Genomic DNA, 23,080 nt, shown 5'->3' on the forward strand with positions numbered 1-23,080 from the left:
AAAACTGGAAAACCTGACGTCCCTCAAAATGGTGCGTGTTCAGAGACAGGGAGGGGGCAGCAGAGACCCAAAATAGATTTTGAGGCACCATAGTGTAAATAACACAGCGTGGTCCTTAATGTAGCTGTTAAAGGATACCGCAGGGTCCGGACTCTGCTCTGTATGCTCCACAGGATGGAGCGCAGACTCAAACTATGTCAGTGAGTCAGCTGTTAGCCGACAACTTCTTCGCCCTCTGCTGCCGGTTTAAAAGGTCACCAGAATTAGTCCACATAAAGTCCACTTTTTTTTTTTTTTTAACCACTGTCCAGCCCAGACAACTGCAGCTTTAATGAACACACTGTTGGAAGGATAAATGCAAAAATACGTCTTGTTGGGATTTCTATTGACTTTTCTGAACAGTAAAAAACAAAAGCATGCATTTAGGCTTCAAAAAACCCTTCAGAAAATGCTCATTTCAGCGTTTTGTTTACATACTGCCAGCCAGTCCTGACACCAGTGATAGGATTGTGTGTGTGCATGTGAGTCTCACGCACAATCCAAACAAAGCAGCTATCTAGAGCAGACGTATTTCTACACAGTTACACCTTCTGAGCCACTCACCTCCTCTTTTGTCCTTTGGAATTATTTAATTTAGCATAAATTAAAGACCCACTCCAATGAAAATCATGTTTTTATGTATTTTTTAACATGTTCTTGTGACATTTTTCTCATGATGGAGGACATATATAAAAAAATTAAGCTTAAAATTGCATTTCTGACTATTTCGTTTTGCAAATTGTGAACGTGCAGTGACGTAGGTGCAACAATCCATAGGCAAAAAGCTCCCTGATATTGTTATGTTAGGTAGTGTATGTGAGGGTTTGTGTTTGCGAGAGAGCCTGTAAACTGTAGGATGTCGGGAAGTAAGGGCAGGCTTACTCTGTTTCAACAGTGGTGAATTTCTAATGAACTACTGCCGCTCTGCAGAAACTATGTCCTAGAAAATGACACAAGTGTTTTGATTTTGGGTAAAAATGGCATAATCATAATTAAAAGACCACTGATAACACCTTCTAAAATAGATTAAAATATAATTGGACTGTAAGAGGAAATAAATTCATAACAGTGTTTCTTAATCCAAAAGTACTTGAAAAATGTCTAATCTTGTTAGACATGGTAACTCTCAAAACTCATTGGCTTTTCCATTACAACCAATGTTGCACATTTAAAGTATTTTTGTAAAGTAAAACACAAGCATCTTATTTAAAAAGAGATTCATTTTGGTGTTCTTTGTACCAAACAGACCAGCTCACAGCTCACTGTGTTTCAGAACCCTGGAGTAAGTTTTAGATATCCAGTCATGTTCACAGCACATCGCCTGGGAAATTCGTTAAATGTTCATAACCTGCTTGTTCAAATGTCCCAGATTTTGCCACAAGCAAGCATCTAATTAGCATAATATTCCTATTTCTGAAAAGCTCTTAAGAGCACTTCTGGCGTTGTCCATTTCTCTTATTTGCCTCTTATTGCTACAACGTTTGCTTAATGCCTGCCCTGTGCATTGCATGCTTGGCTCATTGTAGATGCAGCGTGAATTTGCTGTTTGGGTATGGGCCCATGCATCTCCAGGGCCCTATAATCAGCTCTAAGCTGCTTCTATCAATCTTCATAACTGTAGTGGGCTGAGGAGGGAAGTGCAGCTAATCAGCTCTAACCGGCCCCATGTTCAGCTTGACTGTCACTGTTATAGCAAGGCCATATGCAAACATTGTCCCGAACATGCGTGCGCCTTACTCGCATCTTGGCTGTCTCACGAGGCTGTGCCACAGATGGCCAGCTCCAGCAGAAGTCAGGCTTTGAAAGGGCCTGTGACTTTCACTGAATAGCTGTTAGTGTAGGTTAATATAGGAGTGGTGGCCCTGCAGGGGTGGCAATCACAGTTCTGATCAGAGCCGGGCTTCAAAGCCGTCTGCGCAAGTTGAAGCTGGAGTTGTCATTAGCTTCTGCCCTGTGCTTGACAGCCCTTCCCCACCCCCAACTCCCTTTTCCTGTCTTTCTCTCCTTCTTTCTCTTGCGCTTGTCTCCGTCTCATCACTCATTTTACGGCCTGTACAAATGGCCACTGTAATCCTGGGTTTGGGTGCTTGGGCCTGTCACTCCACATTTGCACTAAGCATCTTTCCTTCTCATCTTCTTTGGCCTGATTGTATTGCAACAAGAAATTACAGATCTATTTATGCTCACTAGATCTGAGATTGGGCCACTTCTTAAAAGCGCGTTTAGGAAGGTGGTACTGAACCTGGCACGCCTCCCCCCCATACTTAACTTAGAGGCTTCACCGCTGCTAATTCTCAAACTAATGATCTAATCCTTCTTCGCTGCTCCTCCTCTGTTTTCTGTCCTGTGCAGAATGTCCTCTAAAGCAAAAGTGACTGCGCTGTTGTTTGTTGTTTATTGACCGTGTTTTCTCTTTGTGAGTCAGCTCTAGTGATGCAAGTGAGCAGAGGCAGTGTTTACCTGAACTGGCCATGTTTTCCCAGTGCGTGCATGTGTGTGTGTGTGTGCGCATTGTGCCTGCATAATGTCAAGACCTTTGATCACACTACAGTGCATTGACAGATTCTCTCTGGTGCCTTCTGGTTGCTTAAGAACACAGTCACTGTCTGGACTTGGTCATTTACAACCTTGTTAGAGAGGCAACAATCAGGATTTTTTTATTTTATTTTCAATGTTTAAAAAATGACTTTATGACCCCTCTTTTTGCTGGTTCTGTGTCTTAGACGTTTCTTTGTTTACTGTCATCTGTAGGGCTGCATGTGAGGTTTGGATCTTCACCTTGTAATCATATAAAAGTGTGAGTGTTTTTAGCAACCAGTCCATACTTTTTTGTTTGCTGAAAAGTTGCTTAAAGCTACGGAGATTTATCCTTTGTTATCACATTTTCAATAACAAAAAAATAGAATGCTTTTTTAAATTTAAGCCTGCACTTAGCTTCTACAGATGGGCCTTTCACTGGTGCTGGCATTCAGACTTTGCTTTTTGTTTGCATTGCTCTGTAATAACACCACCAAATGTTATGAAGAAGTTTGTGTTCCTCTTCTGTTAATAGAGTCTATTTTTTTTTTTTTTTTTACAAAAAGCCTTTTTGCTCAGTAAATTCAGACATTCTAACTGTCAAGTGGTTCTTCTATTCTCCTTTACTTGGAGGTAAAAATATGTAAAATATTGTCATTTTTTTGTATGCATATTTTAGGGATGAGTTGTAAGGTAACAGTGTTTGTTAATGTTACACTTATCTGAGAAAATTGTTTGCTTACTTTAAAACCACTTCTCTATTCAGGTATTTTCCAAATGCAAAGCATGAAGACATAACAAAAATTGAGGTTTTTTTGCTCTGCATGCTGCACAGCTTAAAGTCCCCATGGGTGTACTTCAGAGGAATAGCATGTTCGAGCATTGCCCATTCGGAAGCACCTGTAGGAATTTACCTTCAAAGGAGGAAAGTCTGCTTTTTGGTATTTTATTTTGAAAACTAAATAGCTTCTTTCTGCCTTTGTTAATTTAATTAAGGAAAAATGTCAGTTTTTGCAACAATTTTTTTATGTTATGTACTTTCTAATGCAGGTTAAAAAATGGGTTTTTGTAGGCACTTTTAATTGTTAATTAATTTATTGGAGCTGCCCAGCAGCTATGCTTGTACGTACTTTTAGAATACAGTGTTCACACTGAACTTTTGCTACCTGATACTAGCGCATGTATTCACAGTTGGAAGAGGCTTGGTCCAAAATGTCAAAATGGTACAAATATTGGGAACCTTGTTCTATATCAGGGGTGTCCAAAGTCAGTCCTGGAGGGCCGTCCTCCTGCTAGTTTACCAGAAATCCTGCCTTATCTGCTGCTGATTACCTGGATCAGGCGTGTTTGGCCAATAGGAGCTTTAATGGCTTGTAGGACACCGGCCCCTCAAGGACTGACTTTGGACACCCTTGCTCTAGGGTTTTTCTTTCACAGCTCTATTCAGCTATACAAAAGACTTGGTATCATATAATTCTGGCCGGACGATTAATTTCTCCTTCATGATCAATTTTCAAGCGGTTGGCAATTTTGTGAATTAAAAAGGATGCCATCTTTACGTCATTACCACATTTGTAGTCCCTGATTAATCAAAGTTCAACTGGTTTAATTTTCCATGTGCATTCAGTGGCGGCACATTTTATATGTAGAGCCTGAAATCTGACTTAAAACCATGGTCGCTTGAATGTATAATGACGTGCAAACTTATCATAAATTTGTTGTGATTCAGACACTGCTGAGCATGACAAAGCCACAGATCATGTTCAGGTGTGTGACTGTCATGGCTGAAGTCTCAGGTTCATATCCCGGACGAGCCCCCAATTTATGTTAATGTTATGTATTTCTAGATCCCCCTCGGAAGAAAACAGGCATAACAGCATCACTGCCTCTAGGATGCTTCTGAAAAATAACAGTAGCTATGTAATGTAAATTAATTTAAAACATGCCTCATTTACTGCTGCTATAAGCAGCAAATAACGATTAATGAAAAAGTTTTAGAAACTATTTTTTTGCCATAGTCAAATTATTGATCAGATTTTATAAAATCCCAATAAAAGTGCTTATTTTTTTGCTTTTGTAATTAATTTCGGCCTGGCTCTTCCCCATATTTATTCAGATGTTGTGTTTCTCCTTTCAGCACATGGACAGTCCTCGGTGTAAAGCCATGCAGGCATTTGATAGAGTAGATCTTTCTGGAATAAACAGAAAGCGCGGCCACCATTTTGGCTCAGCTCAAAACTCCACTTTCTTTGCTTTTACAGGCACATTTGCTTTGCTCTGCTCTGCTGTTTTTGTCATCAAACAATTTCCATCTGCTGTAATTTTAGGCCACATTGTTCAAAATAGCAAAACACAAAAATTATTCTGTATATCTTCATATGTTATATTTTTATTCAATTTTATTTAAGAGATTTTGCATATTAGTGAGATTGCCTGCTTTTGTATTTATGTTTGTATATAAATAATAATTAAAGAATAATAGCATTTTTGATCACAGGTTTTGAAATGCAGACCTTAAAGATTCCATCCTTTTTAGCTTCAATCAACATTAAACTCTACATTTTTTTTTCTTGTGGATTGTCAACAAAATTCAAGATGTTATTAGATACCATGATTTTTTCCCCCCTTGGGATTTCCAAAATGTTTCTCAAACAAATAAAACGTTGCATCATGGCATCCACTGCCAAACAAAACTAAAAATGTAGACACAGCAAACAGGGATTTCTTTCCAGGGATGGGTATGTAAATCCAAATGTGCTCAGAAAATCAGAACACATGGTTAAAACGATCTTCATGTGTTCAAAGCAGTTTCTGTTCAGAGGAGCTAAATATGGGAGGACAGATTGAAAATGTATGCAAATTCCCGCCGCCCCTGATTCATCTCCATAGAGTGACCATGGTGGCGAGGGGAACTGCATTGGAAATTACCTTCCAGAAAGAGCAAGCGCAGAATCTGAGGCACTATTTTACTGTGCAGACGGGAGAAAGGGAGAGACACTGCTCAGGTCAAAGCAGTGCACGAGAGAAGCAGTGAGGCATGCACATTAAAAGATGCATCATCAAGTTACTTTACAGAAGCCCTCTGTTCAGCTGCGCAACACAAGAAGGGCAGCAATTCAAGAAGCTGTTATTTTTCACAAGATTTTGCCTTTTTCTTACTTCGTGGCCTGTTAGGGAAAAAAAAAAGAAGTGTTTTTCTTGACTCCTAATGGCTCCCACTATAGCAGCTCCAGTCCAGGGGGATACGATTGAAGAGTATTGTAATAGCTATTTATTAAGTGGACTGCATTACTTGTGAAAATGCTTTTAAGAGTTTCAAATTGAATTTTCTTTTATCACAAGTCCAGAAATGTCCGAGTTTTTTTTTTTTTTTGTGTGATCTTTTTTTTTTTTTTTAATCAGGCATTAGTTTGCACATTAAAAATGCTATCTTTTCATTAGCAGTTAACAGAGGCTGTAAAATCCCTGTTTTAAATGTGTTGATAAAAACTCTTTACATGGACAGCTACTAGCTGTGCTTTAAAAAGTATCCTGTTGTTTTTGGTGGAGTTTTTATTGCAATTCTAATTTGTAGCATATATTTTCACTCTAAAGACCTACTCCAATGAAAATTCTGTTTTTGGCATTTGTAATACATTCTTGCAGCATTTTTGTGATGATGGAAGACATAAAAAAGAAAAAGGCTGAAACTTATCAGTACCGGTATATATTTTCTTTCACAGTCTTTTCATTCTGTTTGCTTTAGCAAGACATCCAAGCAATGGTTTGGTCAAATTTGGCTTGCACTGTCAACTAGACCTGTAAAAGTGGTGTATAAATGTGGATCATTACACAGCCACTAATGCTAATCTTTTGTACGCTAGTGACTTCTTCAAATGTGTATAGCGAGTGCCGTTTAAATACCAGCTTAGATGTTCCTAACGGGATTCTTGAAGCTGCTCTCCTGATTGTTTTAATCCAATCTACCCTGGCAGTTTCAGATTGTGCATCTTTAATTCCTTAAATCTTTAAACATGGTCAGCAAACAACCTTATTCTCTTTCAGGTAAAAAATATTCTGTGATTGACCGGAAAGACAGGCTAATGGGAGTAGCACGTGGCGTCCTGTTCAGAGCTTCTCACAGCTATAGAAGGTTCATTTTATTGGCCTTCTTATGCTTTTTAAAATGATCTCTTGGCGTTTAAACACATCTGACATAATTTTGACGAACAGTTTTAACTTCTACGGGTTTTAGAGCTATACCAGTTAGAGCTAATGTCTGTATGAGGACAAGCAAAGTATTGGCGATGAAGAAAAGGGACAAAAAGGACTGCAGCTGGGATTTGCCTGCAGCAATGGGACAGCAGAGTCCATTCACAAAGCTGTGATTTTCCATCAGTTGCTTGTATTGCTCTGATTTGTTCATTCCTTTGTTAATGTGTAACACAAACACAGTTACAGATGTAGGTTCAATGGGAACCCAATAATTGGTTTAAAGATTTGTTTTGTAAAGATGTGTGCGTTCATATGTGCACACATATTAAACACACCACAGTGGATGGCTTGGAATTTGTTCGTTTTTTCTTCTGCAGTTCTACAAAGAGATGCTTGCAGACTATTCTTTTGTAGAAGCTAATCTCCAAAATGTATAATGTGTGTTGAAATATTGCTCAGTTTTTGCAGCTAATTAGACAAGCTTGAACTATGGTAATTTAAAGCTGAACTTTGAGGACAACAACCAGAAATATTAAAAATAAAGAAAATTCTAAATGGATTTAAATTTAATACAGGATTCGTTTGCAAGAAATTATTCACTTTATAGTTAATTTTTTAAAAAATAATATCCACTTTTAAGATTAAATAGGAGCTGAAGAACGTTCAAATTTAGCTTAAACAAAGAAGGAACATGTCATAGATTTATGATCAACAAATAATCATTTTTCTCCTTCCTCTTTTCCACATCAGGGATACTATTAGCTAACAACTTGCCGTAAAATCATTGCCAGTCTTTGCCGCCATCTATCATTGCCTCGCCTCTTTTGAATGGAATTGCAAAGATAACATACTTAAAGCATCTGTGCTGGAGTGTCAAAATTTGCATAAACGCGTTACATTTTTTCCCTCTCACTCTTGTCGGCTTCTTTCCCACTTAAATATTGTTTCACAGCATATTAATCTTCTCTCACATCCTACTTGGGGAGTTAATAACATTCCCGCCTTGTCTTTGCATTCTTTGTTTTGCATGCATGTTCAAAACACTAATAACTTTTTGTTGGATCGTCACAGAGGAATATTGTTTCCTGCCACAGGTAGAAGTCTTAAATTTTTCAACAAATAACAACAATATTGTGTGCTGCAATATTAGCCACCAGCTTATCTTTTGCAGCTTGCACACACATAAAGAAATGGCAATTGCAGTGATGTGCATTGTTCTCACAGACTGAGGAAAGAACGACTTCTTTCACACCAAATGAAACATCCAGATTTTGAATGAATTTAAAAATATCCATTCCAAGTTTCTCCATTTCCTCTTTTGGTGGAACAGACAAACGGCATCAGGGTGGCTGTAATGTTTCCCGCGCTCTGCAGTGTGGTGCCACTCTCTATTGTACGGGCCCCTCTTCAAAGAACCGCAGGGGTGCAGGAGCTGACAGTAATCTTACTTTTATCAAGCTGATAATTGTCAATGTGAATTTTTCTTTTCATGGAGGGACAATTAATAACTCAGCGTGTTCACTAGATGTTTGCTTTGTGATAAAACTCTGCTTGGCTACCTTACTCACTGAAGAATCCTTTTATTTATCAAGCTTTTTTAGAACAATAAAAAGATAGATAAATGAAAAAAAAAAGACAGTCAAGGCATGTTTTGAATTAACTCCTATTTGTAAGTCTTTTTGGGTTAAAGACTGACTAAATATAATCATTTTATCTTACAATAGGTGTTCTACAATGCACTTCTTTGAAGTCTTTATTTCCAAAGTGACAACCATCATTGAATAATTCTATATAAATGTGTAGGTTGTCATTTTGTTGTGTCTTTTCTGGGTAAGGACTGCTAACAGCCTTTGATAAGTGGGCACTTAAAAGCTTTTACTTTTTTTTTTGCCTTCCTCTCTGTATGTATCTGCTGCGTGCGTTCTGTTAGCGTGATAAACATAGCCCTTCACCGCTACAGCTCCTCTGGAAATTAGAAACACACTCGAGTGGAGGCACTCACCAACTTCCTCTTGCACACTGATAGCTCTCCTTACTGTCTCCTACGGATGTGCAAAAATAACCGAATGCTTAAAAAATTGGGTTAAAGGAGAAACTGGGTTGAAGAGCGGGCTCTTTTAAAAGACTGTAGGAAAGTTATTTAGAAAAAAAGACATTTAAATGACTGAAGTGAGCCTTCAAATAATCCAGACTAATGTTGCTGTAAATGCAACAGAGGTTCATAATGTTCTCTGATCCAAAACTGGATTACATGAATTACAAATTAATTTGTGTTTTATTAAATTTGTTTTAATTTTTAGATATTGAATTTGCCTTTAGCCATGAAACAAGCCTTGTTTTGTAGAACTCACTGTACTGTCAATAAACCCACATTTGTCATCTAGGGTTAAACAAATAAAAAAAATATTTTTGTGTTCTGGACTTAAAGTGTGATAAGGGTCTATAACATCAGAAGACTGGCTAAAAATAATTGATTAAAGCAAGATCATGCTGGTAAAAATACATAAAATCGAACAAGAAAGAATTAAGATTGTATCTATTTAAATAAAATAACTTGATGGTGCAGTTTCGGCACAAAATTGATTTTTTTTTTCTTTTTATCAATTAGTGGATCATATACCAAGATGTATATCGAAGCATGTGAGAAAGAAAGATATACGACCTTACTCTTGGTACGGTTTTCTGTCACAATTCAAAATCCTCTTTGTTTGTTTGACTTCAAATAATATCTAAAAATGTACAGTGTGGTCCTTGAACGACTGCTGACTTGTTCCGTCTGTACCTTTTATAACCAAAAAGAAGCTAGAGAGGTACAAATCTAGCCCAAGAAGAATAACTGACCAATGGCCCCATAGATCAATGAGTCAGAAATTTCCAGTGATTAAGACAAAACGCAACAAAAAAGATAATTGATGTCCTGGGAGAAAAGATGAAGATGGACAGCAGGTTCATTGGCGTACACCTGAACAGCAGACAGAACTTGAAATGCAACTACTTTCCAGCAGCCTTTACATTGCACCTTACTGTGCAGCTTGAAATAGCCCGTTCGGCCCATCTGCACACCTGTAGCCTTTGCTACTGCCAGCTCGCTCTTCCTCTTTTCCTTGTAACTGTCTCCTGATTGCTCACTTTTTGAAAACTGAGCAGATTCTCACCAAACAGACGAAAAACAACAGCTTTGTCTGTGGGTCTACAGCAGGGGTGTGTATTGGCAAGAGTCAGGCGATATGATACGTATCCCAACATAGTAGATATCGTGATATGTCTCAAGACTGAACCAAAACTATTTGTAACTTTTTTTTAAGAAAAAAAAACTCAACTTAAATATTAATACATCTTTCATTGCTTCACTCGTATTTATCTGTGCCACTATGAGGCCCTGCAATTTGCGTTTTTTAATGATACTGGGAGGAACGTGGCACAAAGTTTCACTTTGGTACCCATCCCAAGTAAAAACTAAGTAGTACATGTCTCTTAACAACAAAAACAACAAGGCAGACCGAACATTTAACTCAAGCGGGTGTTGTTTGAAGAAAAAAGCAAAAGTGAGACACTGAAGTCCGCTCATAAATAATTATTTAATATCTTCTCATTAGCGTTTTAAATCGACACAAGTATATGCAAACAAAATATCCCAATATATTGCCGAATTGATTTTTTCCTACACCCCTTGTCTGCAGTATTAACTAGTACCACTAGTTAAAGCCGACTCTTAGTTGTTAGTCATCATTGTGGTAAAAAGAGAAATGTGTTTCTGCCCCACAACCCTTTTGGATTCGCAAAGGTGGAACGCACTATAAACTGGCACTCTGTATAAATTAGCAGTTGAGAAGAGAAGATGGATTGCAAGCGGACCTCAGCTTGTTCCTTCTTTGTGTATTGATGAGGTTGTTTTCAAAAACACACAAAGTAGACCCAGGCCTTTTAAAAACATGTAGCAATAAAACAGGCAGCACAGCAAACATCACTGTTTTCCATTCTGGTAAAAAAGGAAGCCACTCTCAGTCAAGAGCAAAACGTCTAAAGTTATGGACACACATGTGACGTGCGTTGAAGAATGCGCTAAACGTGGATTCTTAAATGCATATAGCACATAGGGTTTACACCTGAACAACCAAATAGGGGCTTCTTGATAATGGCAATTCTGTGAATTAAAAATTCACTACCTAATCGGAGTCCCTGGTAGGTCAAAGGATAACCTGGCTTTATTTCCAACATGTGTTCAGTGGCCATTTGTTTTGTACCTTAAGCTCAAAAACTGTCGTGGAAATTTGTAGAATAGTAGAATTTTTGTAACGGTGAAGCCTGAACCCACATTTATAGGCATTCCTACAGACTTTTCATTGGAAGTGGCCGCTTGTTGGCAAGGGCAGCATGAAGCTTAAGGCTTTTATCAAGAAAAAATGTGGAATCAAAGTGCTGAAACTAAAAAGAAAACATTGATCTGAAGTCTGTACTGAGCCTCATATCTCCTGACTGTTCCAAGAAACATGTTTAATTTCTTCAGTTTAGTTCTGTTCTAACAAAAAAAAACAATCACTTATTTTCTATGAATAATGCCAGCATTCTTAGAAAAGTCCAACAGCAGCAGTTAACCTGTAACAATCAAAGCCAGCAGATCCTGATATTTCTGCAGCTTTTTTGTGACTCCACCAGTATGATGCTTTAATTCCACTATCAAAAAATAAATGAAGTCGTTTTTCTGCTACAGGAATCAGACAATCATCTCTGCAATTGAGCACACCTGTCAAATCAGTATAATGACAAGGCCGAGGGTCTGACAGGTTGAAGCAAGATAGAGAACGTCTGAAATGTGAGCAGGGAAGGAGGGCGGCCCAGAGGGAAAGCGGGACAAACAGCTGATGTGGAGTGGCAAGCAGAAATGAACATTACCTTGTTTATTTTTATTTATTTTTTTCCCTCCTAGATTGTCAATGATAAGCGTGAGTGATGTTGATAAATGCTCACACAGCCAGTTTATCAGCAGCTGTCTGGCTCGGGGTTGCCCGAGGCAACATCCGTTGCTGATAACCTCTGAGGCCTGAGGCGCGATGTTGGGAGGAGGAAAGCGTGCGCAGGATTATGCAGCAGCTGAATCTTGGCCGGTGCCGAGGAGCAAGGGTGTCTGCTGTAGCTATCAATATGTTACATGTTCATGAGTTGATCTACCATTTAAAATAAAACTGAAACTCTCCAGAAACTGAAAAATTATCTGTTTAGTTGTTCATCAGTCTGATCCCAGACTTTCAAGATGTTAAATTAAACTTCAACCAAGTTTGCAAATACAATTAAGAAACAACATATCAATTTAATAAAAAAATATCCTGGACAATGTTAACATTTGCAAGGTGAAAAATCAAGTCTCATAATTGTTTGTGCACTCCTCCTGCGGTTTGTGTGCTTTGTGTTTTGCACCAACTGTATATTGATTGTCAGAGTACGTGAAGCCTCTGTACACACAGGTATGTTGTTTCTAATTACTACACAGGCTGTGTTTGCATATTTAAGCGTTGGGCCCTTTGTGGATTCTCATGAAGCTGATGTAGAGCTCAGTGAAACATGTTGCTTTTGTTCCTGTTGTAGGACACACTTGATTGTCTTTTTCTTGCTGAGACTGGATGTCTCCAATAAAGCTCTAACTTTCTTTTTTTTTTGACTATTTTCTTTTTTTTCAGTTTGCAGTTGCCAGCACTTCCGCTACTGAGGCACATTGTTTTCAGAGCTTTAAATTCTCTCTTTTTTTAAAACCTTTAAATTTAAATAAAAATTGAGACATAATCTGTCTCTCCACATATTCTTTTATTTTTAAAGAAAAGCATTAAAAGTAAAATAGTGAAAGTCTGTCTCCTTCAATGCATTACATTTTGTTGTATAAGAAAGTCAAATGATCATTTAAGTCCCACTCCGATCATCTTTTGATTCTAAAAGCAATTCTTTTAATTTTAATAAATTATGATAATTATAATAAATCAAAATATAAATACAAAATCCTGCGTTGTTTTTCTAGGATTTTCTAGAAATCCGTCTCTGAGTCGTGGGAGGGACTAAGCCCACCCCTACTTCCGATCATCCATATGTTTACACGCTCTCCCACTAGCTTACAGCTTTCACAATCCCAACCGAACCTTAGCGGTGCAACAAAAATGGCAAGAAATATTGGAACAATCCAGCCACAATAGTTTTGAACCAGATCCCAGCTCAGATGAAGAAAAAGATGTACATGGGCTTTTTGTCCATCACAATAGAGTGGCGCAAGGAGTTTGTGGCCCAACCAGTGAATTATCTGCATCACAAAAATAAATGCATAAAAAAAATCAATAAGTATTTTATCATCTGCTCCTGATTCCTAACAATTTGAATAAAGAAATACTCAGAAATGTAATTTTTTGCTTTATTTCCTTACTATATATCCTCCATCATCAGAAAAATGCACAAAAAAACATGTTAAAAACACAATTATCTTTGGAGAGGGTCTTTCAAAGCTTTACTTTTTGTTAAATAAAACAGTTTTCCAATCAAAAACACTGAAAGAACATAAACTGGCATGGGCTGCTTCAAATTTACTGTCTCTGTAGGATTAAAGAGGGTAAGTCGCAGTCAGCTGCAGCTAATCACCATCTCTTGATGGAATGACCATCAGCAGGTGTTCAAACTGCCATAAAAGCAGCACTTTTGTCCGTTTGCCAGTCTGGAGCATTCAGGTGTGTATTAACACAATGCCAAGAGGGAAAACCATAAACAGTCATCTTAGAGAAGCAATTGTTGCCACACATCAGTGTGAAAAGGGTTTTAAAAGGGCTGAATTGAAACAATTCTGTGTTCAGCTCTCCAAAAATGAGAACGGTTACTCACAAGTGGACAACAGGCAGTTCAAGGTGGTTGTGATTCTTTGGAGGAGGAGTGGACGTTTACCTCCAGGTCAGAGCGTTTGGAACCGCTGTCAATCGAGGTCAAATCTAAGCATAACGCTTTAGCTCCGCCCCTTATCTACAAAGCAGGAGCACACGCACTTTTTAGTTATTTGTTTTTTTAGGTCAGCTACGGTTAAAACAGCCAGCTCCAAGAGATCTTTTCATATTTACTATTTTTTTTGTTTGTTGAATGAAATGTGTTATACATTTAAAATTGGAAAAGTTCATATTTATTTACATAAGCTTATTATAAAAGCAGATTTTTAAATTGACTCAATTATTTTGAATTAAATTGATAAATTTAAATGAATATTTGGGATTGTAAAAATGTTTAAAAGTTCCTCTGTTGATTTTCTTTCAACAGCTTGTTGAATTGGACCCGTGTGCGTTCATTTCGAGGTTCTTTTTGAGCCGCTGACCTCGGGCCAATTGAGAAAAAATAAGGCACATTAGCAGCTACATCCACAGTAAGGAGTCTGATGCTAAATGTCCAAACCTTTCTGGAGTTTAGAAATAAGAAAAGCTCAATTTATGTCAGTTTAAGTCAATACTACTAGCAGAACATAACACATAGTTTAGTGGGAATACATATGTGTAGTGATGTATGTATTGGGGTTTGGCCGTCCTGTGTGTCAGTCATGTGACATGTCATAGCGAGGATAATGATTAATGATTACACAGTATTTTTTTTTTATTTATATATAATATATATATATATATAAATATGTTTTAATTTATTTTAATGGCCCCCTGAACTTAAGAGCTAAAGCTGGAACTTTTACTACTGATTTGTATGACATAAGGGAAGATTGTGAATATAAACATAGTAATTGGGAAGGCATCTTTATTATATAAATAGAGCCACTAAAAAAAAAAAGCATTAATCAAGCCTCTGGAGGTAAGGCACATATAGAGGAAAATGAAAGGCTGCCTGCTTTAAAAGCTAAATCAAAGTGGGTCATGCAGCTGAACAATGAACCAAAGAGAAACAGCAAACCTACATCACAACTGCTAAAAAAATATATAGAATTTTGTAATGGCCTCTTTTTAATCAAAGTGTCAGCTTAGTCAAAATGCTGAAGCACAAAGGTGTGCCTGAGTAAATGCATCAAAATCCAAAAGGGATGAAACTTGGTTAAATGACACACATAATGATTAAAGTTATTGCTGTGAAAAAGAACAATCACTGATGTGAATATTTTTAAGCCTAATTGCTGTCTAATAGACAACAAGACGGGAATTTTTTTTTTTTTTTCTCGAAAGCTGGATTCATAGAAAGTTTTTTTCAATAAAAAGATGAATGTAATGCATTAAAGACACAAAGAAATAATCCATAAAGTGAGACACCAACTGTAAGAGAGGGCCCAAGTGTGGGAGGCTGGCTGCATATGTGCAGGCTGTGCGCCTGTGAGACTGTGTGCACCTGGAAAGCACTTGACAGATGGTTACTTCAGCTCTTGCTGAACGCTGCTTCTTTTTCCTCCGCGCTAAACCTCTTTTATATCGAAAGTGTTTCGGTCAGCGTTTTGATCAAGGCAGAATCTTCCAGCCATCTTGTTTGTTTTCTTGGTATCTCTTGAGTGTATTTATCCAGCCGCCATCATTTACTTTTTGTTTGATTCAGGAAAGCTGAGGGAGATCAGAGCTTTGAGTTTTTTTTGTTTTTTTTCACAGCTATTTGATGGTCTGTGAGGGAAATGACAGAGCTGTGTCTCAAACATCATTACTCCGTTGGTAAAAACAGTACATTTCCCTGCATGGGCTTTGTACTTAGACAGCAAAGATTTTATTTGGGAAAATGTGTTATCAAGTATCCTTTCTTATCACTGCAGTGTTAGATCAAACCCCAGCATCAAAGAGATGCTGTTCTGTGATTGGGGGCAATTTTTAAATTCTAAAAATTCCATTTTTATTCAGAAAAACTATTTTTATTGGAGCAATATGCCTGTCCTAAAGATGGTTGTTGGTCAAACTGGAATGTATTTTTAATCCTTCTGTTTAAAACTTGTAATACAGCCTTATATATATATGATAAAAAACGTCTCCCCCTCCTTTTTTTTATATTTCACTGTATTTATTTCCTAAAAAGTAATTTTAGCACACGCTCTGCAGCAAATGTTTGTGCCCTTTTTGCTGCTTTGGGTAATAATCCTTGATATTCTTGCGGTTTGAAGCTAAATGAGCCTTTAATACACTCTGATTTCATCTTCTCCGAATTGATAATCATTTTTTGTGGAAGTCAATAAATTATTCTAGGACTTATTATTATTGTTTAGTTGTTATTTTTATTTTTCTGCAAGGATAAACAGCAACTTTTAAGGCTGAGCTGAAGGTGTTTAAGTGTGTGACAGTCACTTTTGAATTGTCACTGCGATGTGAGATTCACACAGCAGCTGCCTCTCTAAGCCAAGATGTATTTTTGTCCTGCTGTGTCCTTTAGACACCTTATGTGCAAGAAATGCTCTATTATAAAGTGTTTTTTTGAAAGTTAGCGGCGTGACTCCGCGCGCCCCCGTCTCCACTCCGTCATCTCGGAAACTGCTCACTTGATGTGTTTGTCTGCGGCTCATTAAGGAAGTTGTGAAATGCATGGGAAGTCTTGTCACTCATCCTCTTCTCTCACCTTTTTCCTTCCAGATGGTCACAAGAACAAAGAAAATATTTGTGGGAGGCTTGTCAGCCAATACAGTAGTGGAAGATGTGAAGCAGTATTTTGAACAGTTTGGAAAGGTAAGGCTGTTTTTCTTATTCCCTTGCTATGCGCTCTGACAACGATGAACATTTAAGCGCTCTGCAATTAACTGGGAGCTCATTAAAGCCTCACTTTAAAGTGGGGGTATCGTCAGGATTTTATAGATTCTGCAATCAATACAAGTACTTACTACTTACTTTAGCAGTTTATTGGTAATTTATTAGCGGTTGGTTACAGAGCACACCTTAACCAGCTTGAGTCCACACTGAAAATGAAATATTTGCAGGTGAAGTTTGGATGATCTGATGGATGTTTTGCTGTTTGTTTACATGTTTGTGAATGACAGAATCATTTAACCTGCTGGGAGGCTTTGGCTGCTTACACACTCACTTTGGAATTATATATGTAATAAACTGAACAAAATGGAAGTGAATTGTATTTTTAGGGGTACTTAGCCATAATAGTTGTTTTTTTTATATTGGTAAAACATAAAGGTTTCTCCTACTGAAGAGTTTTTTAACTTTGCTCTTTCTTCAGTGGTTCCTCGTTAAATGCAAAGTAGCTAATTTTCTTTGTTACAATTATGATAGATGTTGTAAGGCTAAAACACTACACACTCTTTACACTTTTTTCAGTTAGACAATATTTTCACACATTTTCTTCATGTTTAGCCAGTAGTAGGCCCATTTCTCTACTTTACTGTTTGCTCTTTTAATTTATTTTTTAAAACAGTTTTTATCCGTATTTTTATTACAACCCAAGCTTCTTTTTAATATATATTTTTGATTTCATTACACAATAATTCCACAATTAGCCTAAAACTGTCCCTAAAACTAAGTTCTTAGTTGTAGTTATTCTCTTTTTTGCTCCAAAAATCATGTAAAAAAACATGTAGAAAAAAACTTCATCAGCAAAAGTGTTGAAGGAACAGAAGGAATTTTGCTGAAGTAGTTTGATTGTGTTTGGCGTTCATACAATGCTTCTGTCAAATTCCTCTGAGGATTCTGCTGAGTTACTTTTAGATTTCTGGATGAGATCATATTTAGGAAAGTTCTGCTTTCACTGGGGTCCCTAGATGAAAGCATCTCTGTCAAAACCTCACAAAACACCTTTTATTCCAAACTTATTGTATCAATTCCTCCTGAATTTGTTCCAATTTACAATTTTATTTATCACTCTTTTATTTTGTACAGTCTGTTAAGAGCTCTCACTATAAATTTAGAAACAAAATATGCATTTAAACCTCTATACTATCTCATATTTGGGCCTGAAAAGGAGCTGCCAGCACTACATTGGCTCCTGTCCAATAGTAAGACAAAAAAAAAGACAAATAGTGACAGGCAAACAGCTGATGATGTGGCAGCAGCTTCACACAGCTTGCCATGCCTGGTCAACAGCATGCTTACATAGCAAACAAGCAGTGATGAGCAGCTTCCATGACCAATCCTCCCACTGCTGTAGAATGACTAAAGTCAGAGTTTCTGCATCATTTTTGAACGTGTAAGATCCTTATTGTGGGCTCATTTAACAGAGGATAATATTTAGCCGCTCGGCTCTGTGTCCTGCTGCAGTGTCTGTTCTCCTGATGATTCCTCCCAGATGACTGAGGCGTGGATGCACACGCTCGCACGCAGAAGGACAGATGTACAGTGCGCACACTCGCACGTGCACAGCTCTCATACAGTGGCAGCATTTCACAGATAATTTCCCCACACTGAGTGGAGATCCATTTCCCTCATGTCATATTCCTCATCAGTCAAGGTCACCTTCAGCTGATCCACTCTGTGCAACATCAACACTTGACCTTGAGTTTAAACAGTTTTAGTGAGGATGGATTTTTCACAAGGCACATAATGTACCATGTCCTGGAGGAGACAAAAGAGCTCCTAGAAATTAATAGAAACATTTTTTCCTCTCTTTTGTTTGGAGATTGTATTAAACCAGCTCTCCCCTTTAAAGCCCGCCATTATTTTTTTTCCTCTAAGAGGGAGCAAGGTGAAGTACTTTGCACTTCTGTTGTGGACGAACACTGCAGACCTCACTGTGGCCTCCTCTGCCATCTTAAATACAGATATTTGCACAATAAAACAGAGCAAGCAAATATCCAGCATGACTTTGCAATCAAAAGATGTAAGGGAGGACTCAAAATGATTTTCGACTTGATTGAATGACATAATTGACTTGATTATGCAAAGTTTTTTTCCCTCCTTGAGGAATCCTCAAATACTTAAAAGGAAACAAACAAATCAGACTGATTGAGCAAGATCTTGTGCATGTTTTAACTTGTGCTTTTATAGTCGACTTGCTTGGATGTGTTAGCTGTACAGCTCTTGCGGCGCAGGAGAGTGTGTGCGATTAAGTGTATTTATCAGGATGCATGATTAGGAGCATGTGAGTGTGTGTGTGTGTGTGTGTGTGTGTGTGTGCACGCAAGAGCGGATTTGAGTGTTTCCAACAAAAAGGACAATCAGAGACGTTATTGCCGGCTGTGACAGACAAGAGGCAGAACAAAAAGGAGGTTCTCTGTGCTTCACGTGCACCCCCCCCCCCTTCTTTTTCTGCCTTACACAAGCTGGGATTTATTAAATAACCTGCCTGTCATTGCAACCTGCCATTATCGCCACATTCACATCGCTCAGAGGACTTATCCACAGAAGGAGAAACCAATTAATTCCGTTTGCCCTTCATAGAATATCGGTGCCAGTGTGCATGTCGGTCCGCCGGTGTGTCGTCAGTCGGTCCTTCTGTCCTCCAGCCTATGTGCATGTCAAGGGGGATATTACCCAGCATGTTGTCGGGGGCAGCTAGTCATTTTTATTTCAGGGAAGTCTGTTTTGAAGCACTTATCAATCAACTACATTTTAAAGCACAATCAAAGGTTCTTACTCACTGGGAACAAGCCATTTCTTTGACATCATTTAGCATGTGTGTGCGTATGTGCGTAAACCAGGCAGCACAGGCCAATTAGCAGGATGTGGTCTACAGAGATAGTGGTGGCGGGGAGGCAGTGGAGGAGAAACAGCTGGCGTGGCCACAATTGGGCCACAGGTTCTCTCTGTGACCTCCGCACCTCCCCTCCCTCCCACCTCAGCCCTTCCTCTCTATCTCCATCCTGTCAGGGGCAGATGTGGCATTTGTTATGGGGAGAGGCTGACAGCTCTTGTGCACATCACTCTCCCAGCCGTCACGATTAGGAAAGAGCACATACCTGAGCCTGGCACAACTTCACAGCAGCTGCTCCACAGCCACAGACACTTCTCCCACCTTTTTTCTTTTTTCTTTTTGTCCCCTACAGTACATGCTGAAGGTGTGCATTTGAAGTGATAGTGGTGGTCATTTGAACAGAACTGAAATGTGGTTGTGTTTGACTGATTCTAATGCATCTCAGATGGATCCCATTACCTGGCTAATAGTAGCCACATCCTGCCTTCCATTTTTTTTCCTCAGGCAGCACACGTCACTTTAGCCCTGCAAGCCAGATGAGACAATCTTATCAGTCCTGCCTGGCCTCCCTTTATATTCAAAGAGTCCTTTCTGGGGGCTGCTGCTATTTCTGCCTCGCAATAAAGTCAAATTAATCAGTCGGCTGTTTGTGTCAGTATGTCACTTTGTGAAGACCGTCTTTAGATAACAGCACTGTCCTTAGCTTGTAAACATCAATTTCTCTAACACGAAATATACAGATTATTTGTTACAATTATCATTTTATTTTAAGTAGCAATCAAAATGTGTTTATTAAATTAAATGACAGTGACAGATTTCATTTAAAATATGCTTTAATTAAATTTAAATACAAGAATATAAACACATCGAACCACCATTTTCCAAGGTTTATTGATAATTATTTCCTGCTGAATTTGTCTTTGATTTAAGGCAGATGTAGAAGTTGCAGGAGTCGACCTTGCAGTGTTGCTTGTTATTATATTTAGAGTTGCAAAAAGCAACAGATTGGTAACATTTACCTGGAGCGGTTGTTTCCATCCCTCAGTTGTTTTTTTTCTTGCATGTTTCTCTCCAGTGGCCTCTCTAACCCTGTCCCATGTTGTCATCTGGCTGTGTTCAGTTCTGCCTCCGCATGCATCAAAGTGACTTTAAAACTCCGTAAGAGACACTTACTGAAGCTTTTAAAATTTGGTCAATTAGAATTTTATTTAATTTTTTTTTAGTCTGTTGCTACAAACCTCCCCCTGGCTGTGGAGCAGTGAGCACTGCACTCAAGAGCAGAATTAGTCAGGAAGGGCATCTTCTACCATAACAAAAACACTATACAAATTACTTTTCAGTGACAACCCTCAAAAAAAGAGAACAGCCAATAGAACACATAAATTAAAAATGATCAACAACATACAATTGGAGATTACTGGAGAAACCGAGATTACGTTTGTGTTTTTGTGATTGCATAACACTTTAAATGCAGGGAGCTATATTATACAGGCAACATAATTCTTAAAATATTCGTAAGAATTAAAAAAATATTCACCTTAAATATGTAAAAAATAGGTCAAAAGTTGAAAATAACATTTTCAAAAGAAAATAAGGAGCTTTTTGACGCATTCGTCCATTGACGTACATTAAGGTACAACTCTTGGTGAGAGTTCTTAAAGTCCCACTCCGATCATTTTTTTTATCTATTTTAAAAGTCTTATGATTTTGCTGTTTAAAAAATGTGTCATTTTCTTGGACATATTTCCTGCAGAGCAGCAGTAGTTCAGTAGAAGCTTTCCTCTGAGTTGTGGGCGGGAGTTTTGGCATAGAGTAACCCCGCCCCCCCTTTCTTTTTCCTTTGCTGAGAGCTCAGAGCAGAGAGCTTGTGCTCCAAACAAGCCTATTTTTAAACTACATTTTTTTTTTGTCTTCTCCCAATTCACTGCAATTTGAAGAAAGAAATACTAGAAATGCTATTTTAAGCTTAATTTTACTTATGAATGTCCTTCATTGGAAAAATGCCCCCAAAAACATGTTGAAAACATAAAAAACACAATTTTCATTGGAATGGGTCTTTAAAATTCTGGATTACCAACATTGTTTTAATGCATTTTCCCATGGATCAGGTGATTTCACCAACAGAACAAGAGGATAAAGGTTCCAGGCTGACATGAATCTTCGTCCGTGTGATGATTTTTTTTTCTTTTTTTTTACAAAAAATGTAAAAGTGGAAAAGGTACAGTGAGTGTGCCTGTTCTTTAAGTGCAAGTTTGATATCAGGGTTTTGTTTTCCCTTTTTTTTTTTTTATCACACTGGGATTTTCCCTTGGAATAGGTTCAAAATGGGAGAGGGATGCCAAAAAAATGTAGCACCTTCTTTTAGCTTGGTTTGCTCTCTACATGGCACCGTCAGGGACAAACCAAAGTCAGAAGTGAACTAAAGCGGCTGGAAACAGTCATACTGCTTATTTGGGGTGTTGCTCAAAACAAAGTCTGACAAGAAAAAAGGGGGAAAAGGCATGAAATTGTAATAATAGTCTCCTAACTATTATATATTAATAAGTTCCTGCACTCTCCTGCTACAACATATTCATATACAAGACATTTTTCAACTTTTGTGATTTGTGTTTCACATTTGCACTGTAGGCTGTTCTAATCTCCTTAAAAAGAAAAATCACCAGATTTTTCTTAAAAATGTGTGCTACCCTTTCCAATGATCTCCCTCATCCTCTCTAAATTTTGTTACGACATGAAAGACAAATTTTTATTTGAGAAGCGGGGACTACACTGAAGAAAAATAGCATTTTTTAAGAATATATTCATATATTATAGTTCTTTAAAGCTTCTGGTCAAATGTTCATAATTTATTCCAACCTTTTGACTGGAAGGTGTCAAATATTCAAATTAAATCTTATACGATGAAGAAGTACAGTGTTTTTGGTTAATCTCTATTATTGTCTTTAATCAGGGGTATTTTTTTGTTTTCCAATAGCAAAAAAAAAATCCCTCTAGCAAGAGCTTAGTGAAAGAAAGGAAATGACGCGATGGGAACTTTTAAGTCTGAACGTGACGTACTTGTAGAATCCTGACAAGGAATGAAAACAGTTCTCTCCTCACAGTTAAAGACACAATTAGCTGCGTTGGTTAATGCTTCCTCATTGGTTTATTGTAATCGGCTTTGAGCCTTCACACAGTGCCCTTATTTCCCTTAGCTGAAGCAACTGCAGTTGACTGACTCGCTTTCTGCCTTCTTGTCTGTTGGCTGGACTGAGTTGTGTTGGTCTAAAGCTGACTTTATAGTTTCATCAGTGCTCCTCGCTTCCATGTCGCCGGGCTGCCACAATCATCCCTTTATGTCCGGGCACTTCTGGTTCATGCTCCACTGGTCTAAAGCTGGATGCTGGAGGTGGACCACAGAGGCAGGAGGAGCTTAACCAGTTCACTGCCACTTTCCTCACTAAAAAGACATATACATAGGTGATCATGGAGTGAAACAATCAGTTTAGTGATGAGGCTGTTAGATTGCAGGCATATGCTGGAGGATGGTGTATCTAAGTCCACAAAGGCCATCTCAGCACCATGCTACATTTCAGAGCGGCACACTTTTCCTGCACTCTTACTGGGATAAAGCAGATGAGGAGTAGAAACTACAAAATCATTAGAAGTGCCCAAAATTTGTACTGAAAGTCTGGTAATTTAATACCACAGCTGACATTTTGCAAGCCCTTATCTTCTGTTAATGGCAAAAAATAACTCTGACCGTCTGTGAAAAGCACATCATTTATTTTGCATACCTGCCCCG

At 38.1% G+C, this 23,080-nt stretch overlaps 1 protein-coding gene across 8 annotated transcripts in view; it reads left to right on the forward strand.

The window, feature by feature from the left end:
- Positions 1–23,080, forward strand: part of LOC112142593 (RNA-binding protein Musashi homolog 2) — a 311,624-nt gene that overhangs the window by 86,849 nt on the left and 201,695 nt on the right. For all 8 annotated transcript variants that reach the window (XM_024266053.2, XM_024266054.2, XM_024266055.2 and 5 more), the window contains exon 6: positions 16,299–16,391. In XM_024266053.2, coding sequence (XP_024121821.1) covers positions 16,299–16,391 — 93 coding nt within the window. The remainder of the gene's footprint in view (positions 1–16,298; positions 16,392–23,080) is intronic.

This window comes from Oryzias melastigma, linkage group LG14 (genome assembly GCF_002922805.2).
Source record: "Oryzias melastigma strain HK-1 linkage group LG14, ASM292280v2, whole genome shotgun sequence".
NCBI classification, from domain to species: Eukaryota; Metazoa; Chordata; class Actinopteri; order Beloniformes; family Adrianichthyidae; genus Oryzias; species Oryzias melastigma.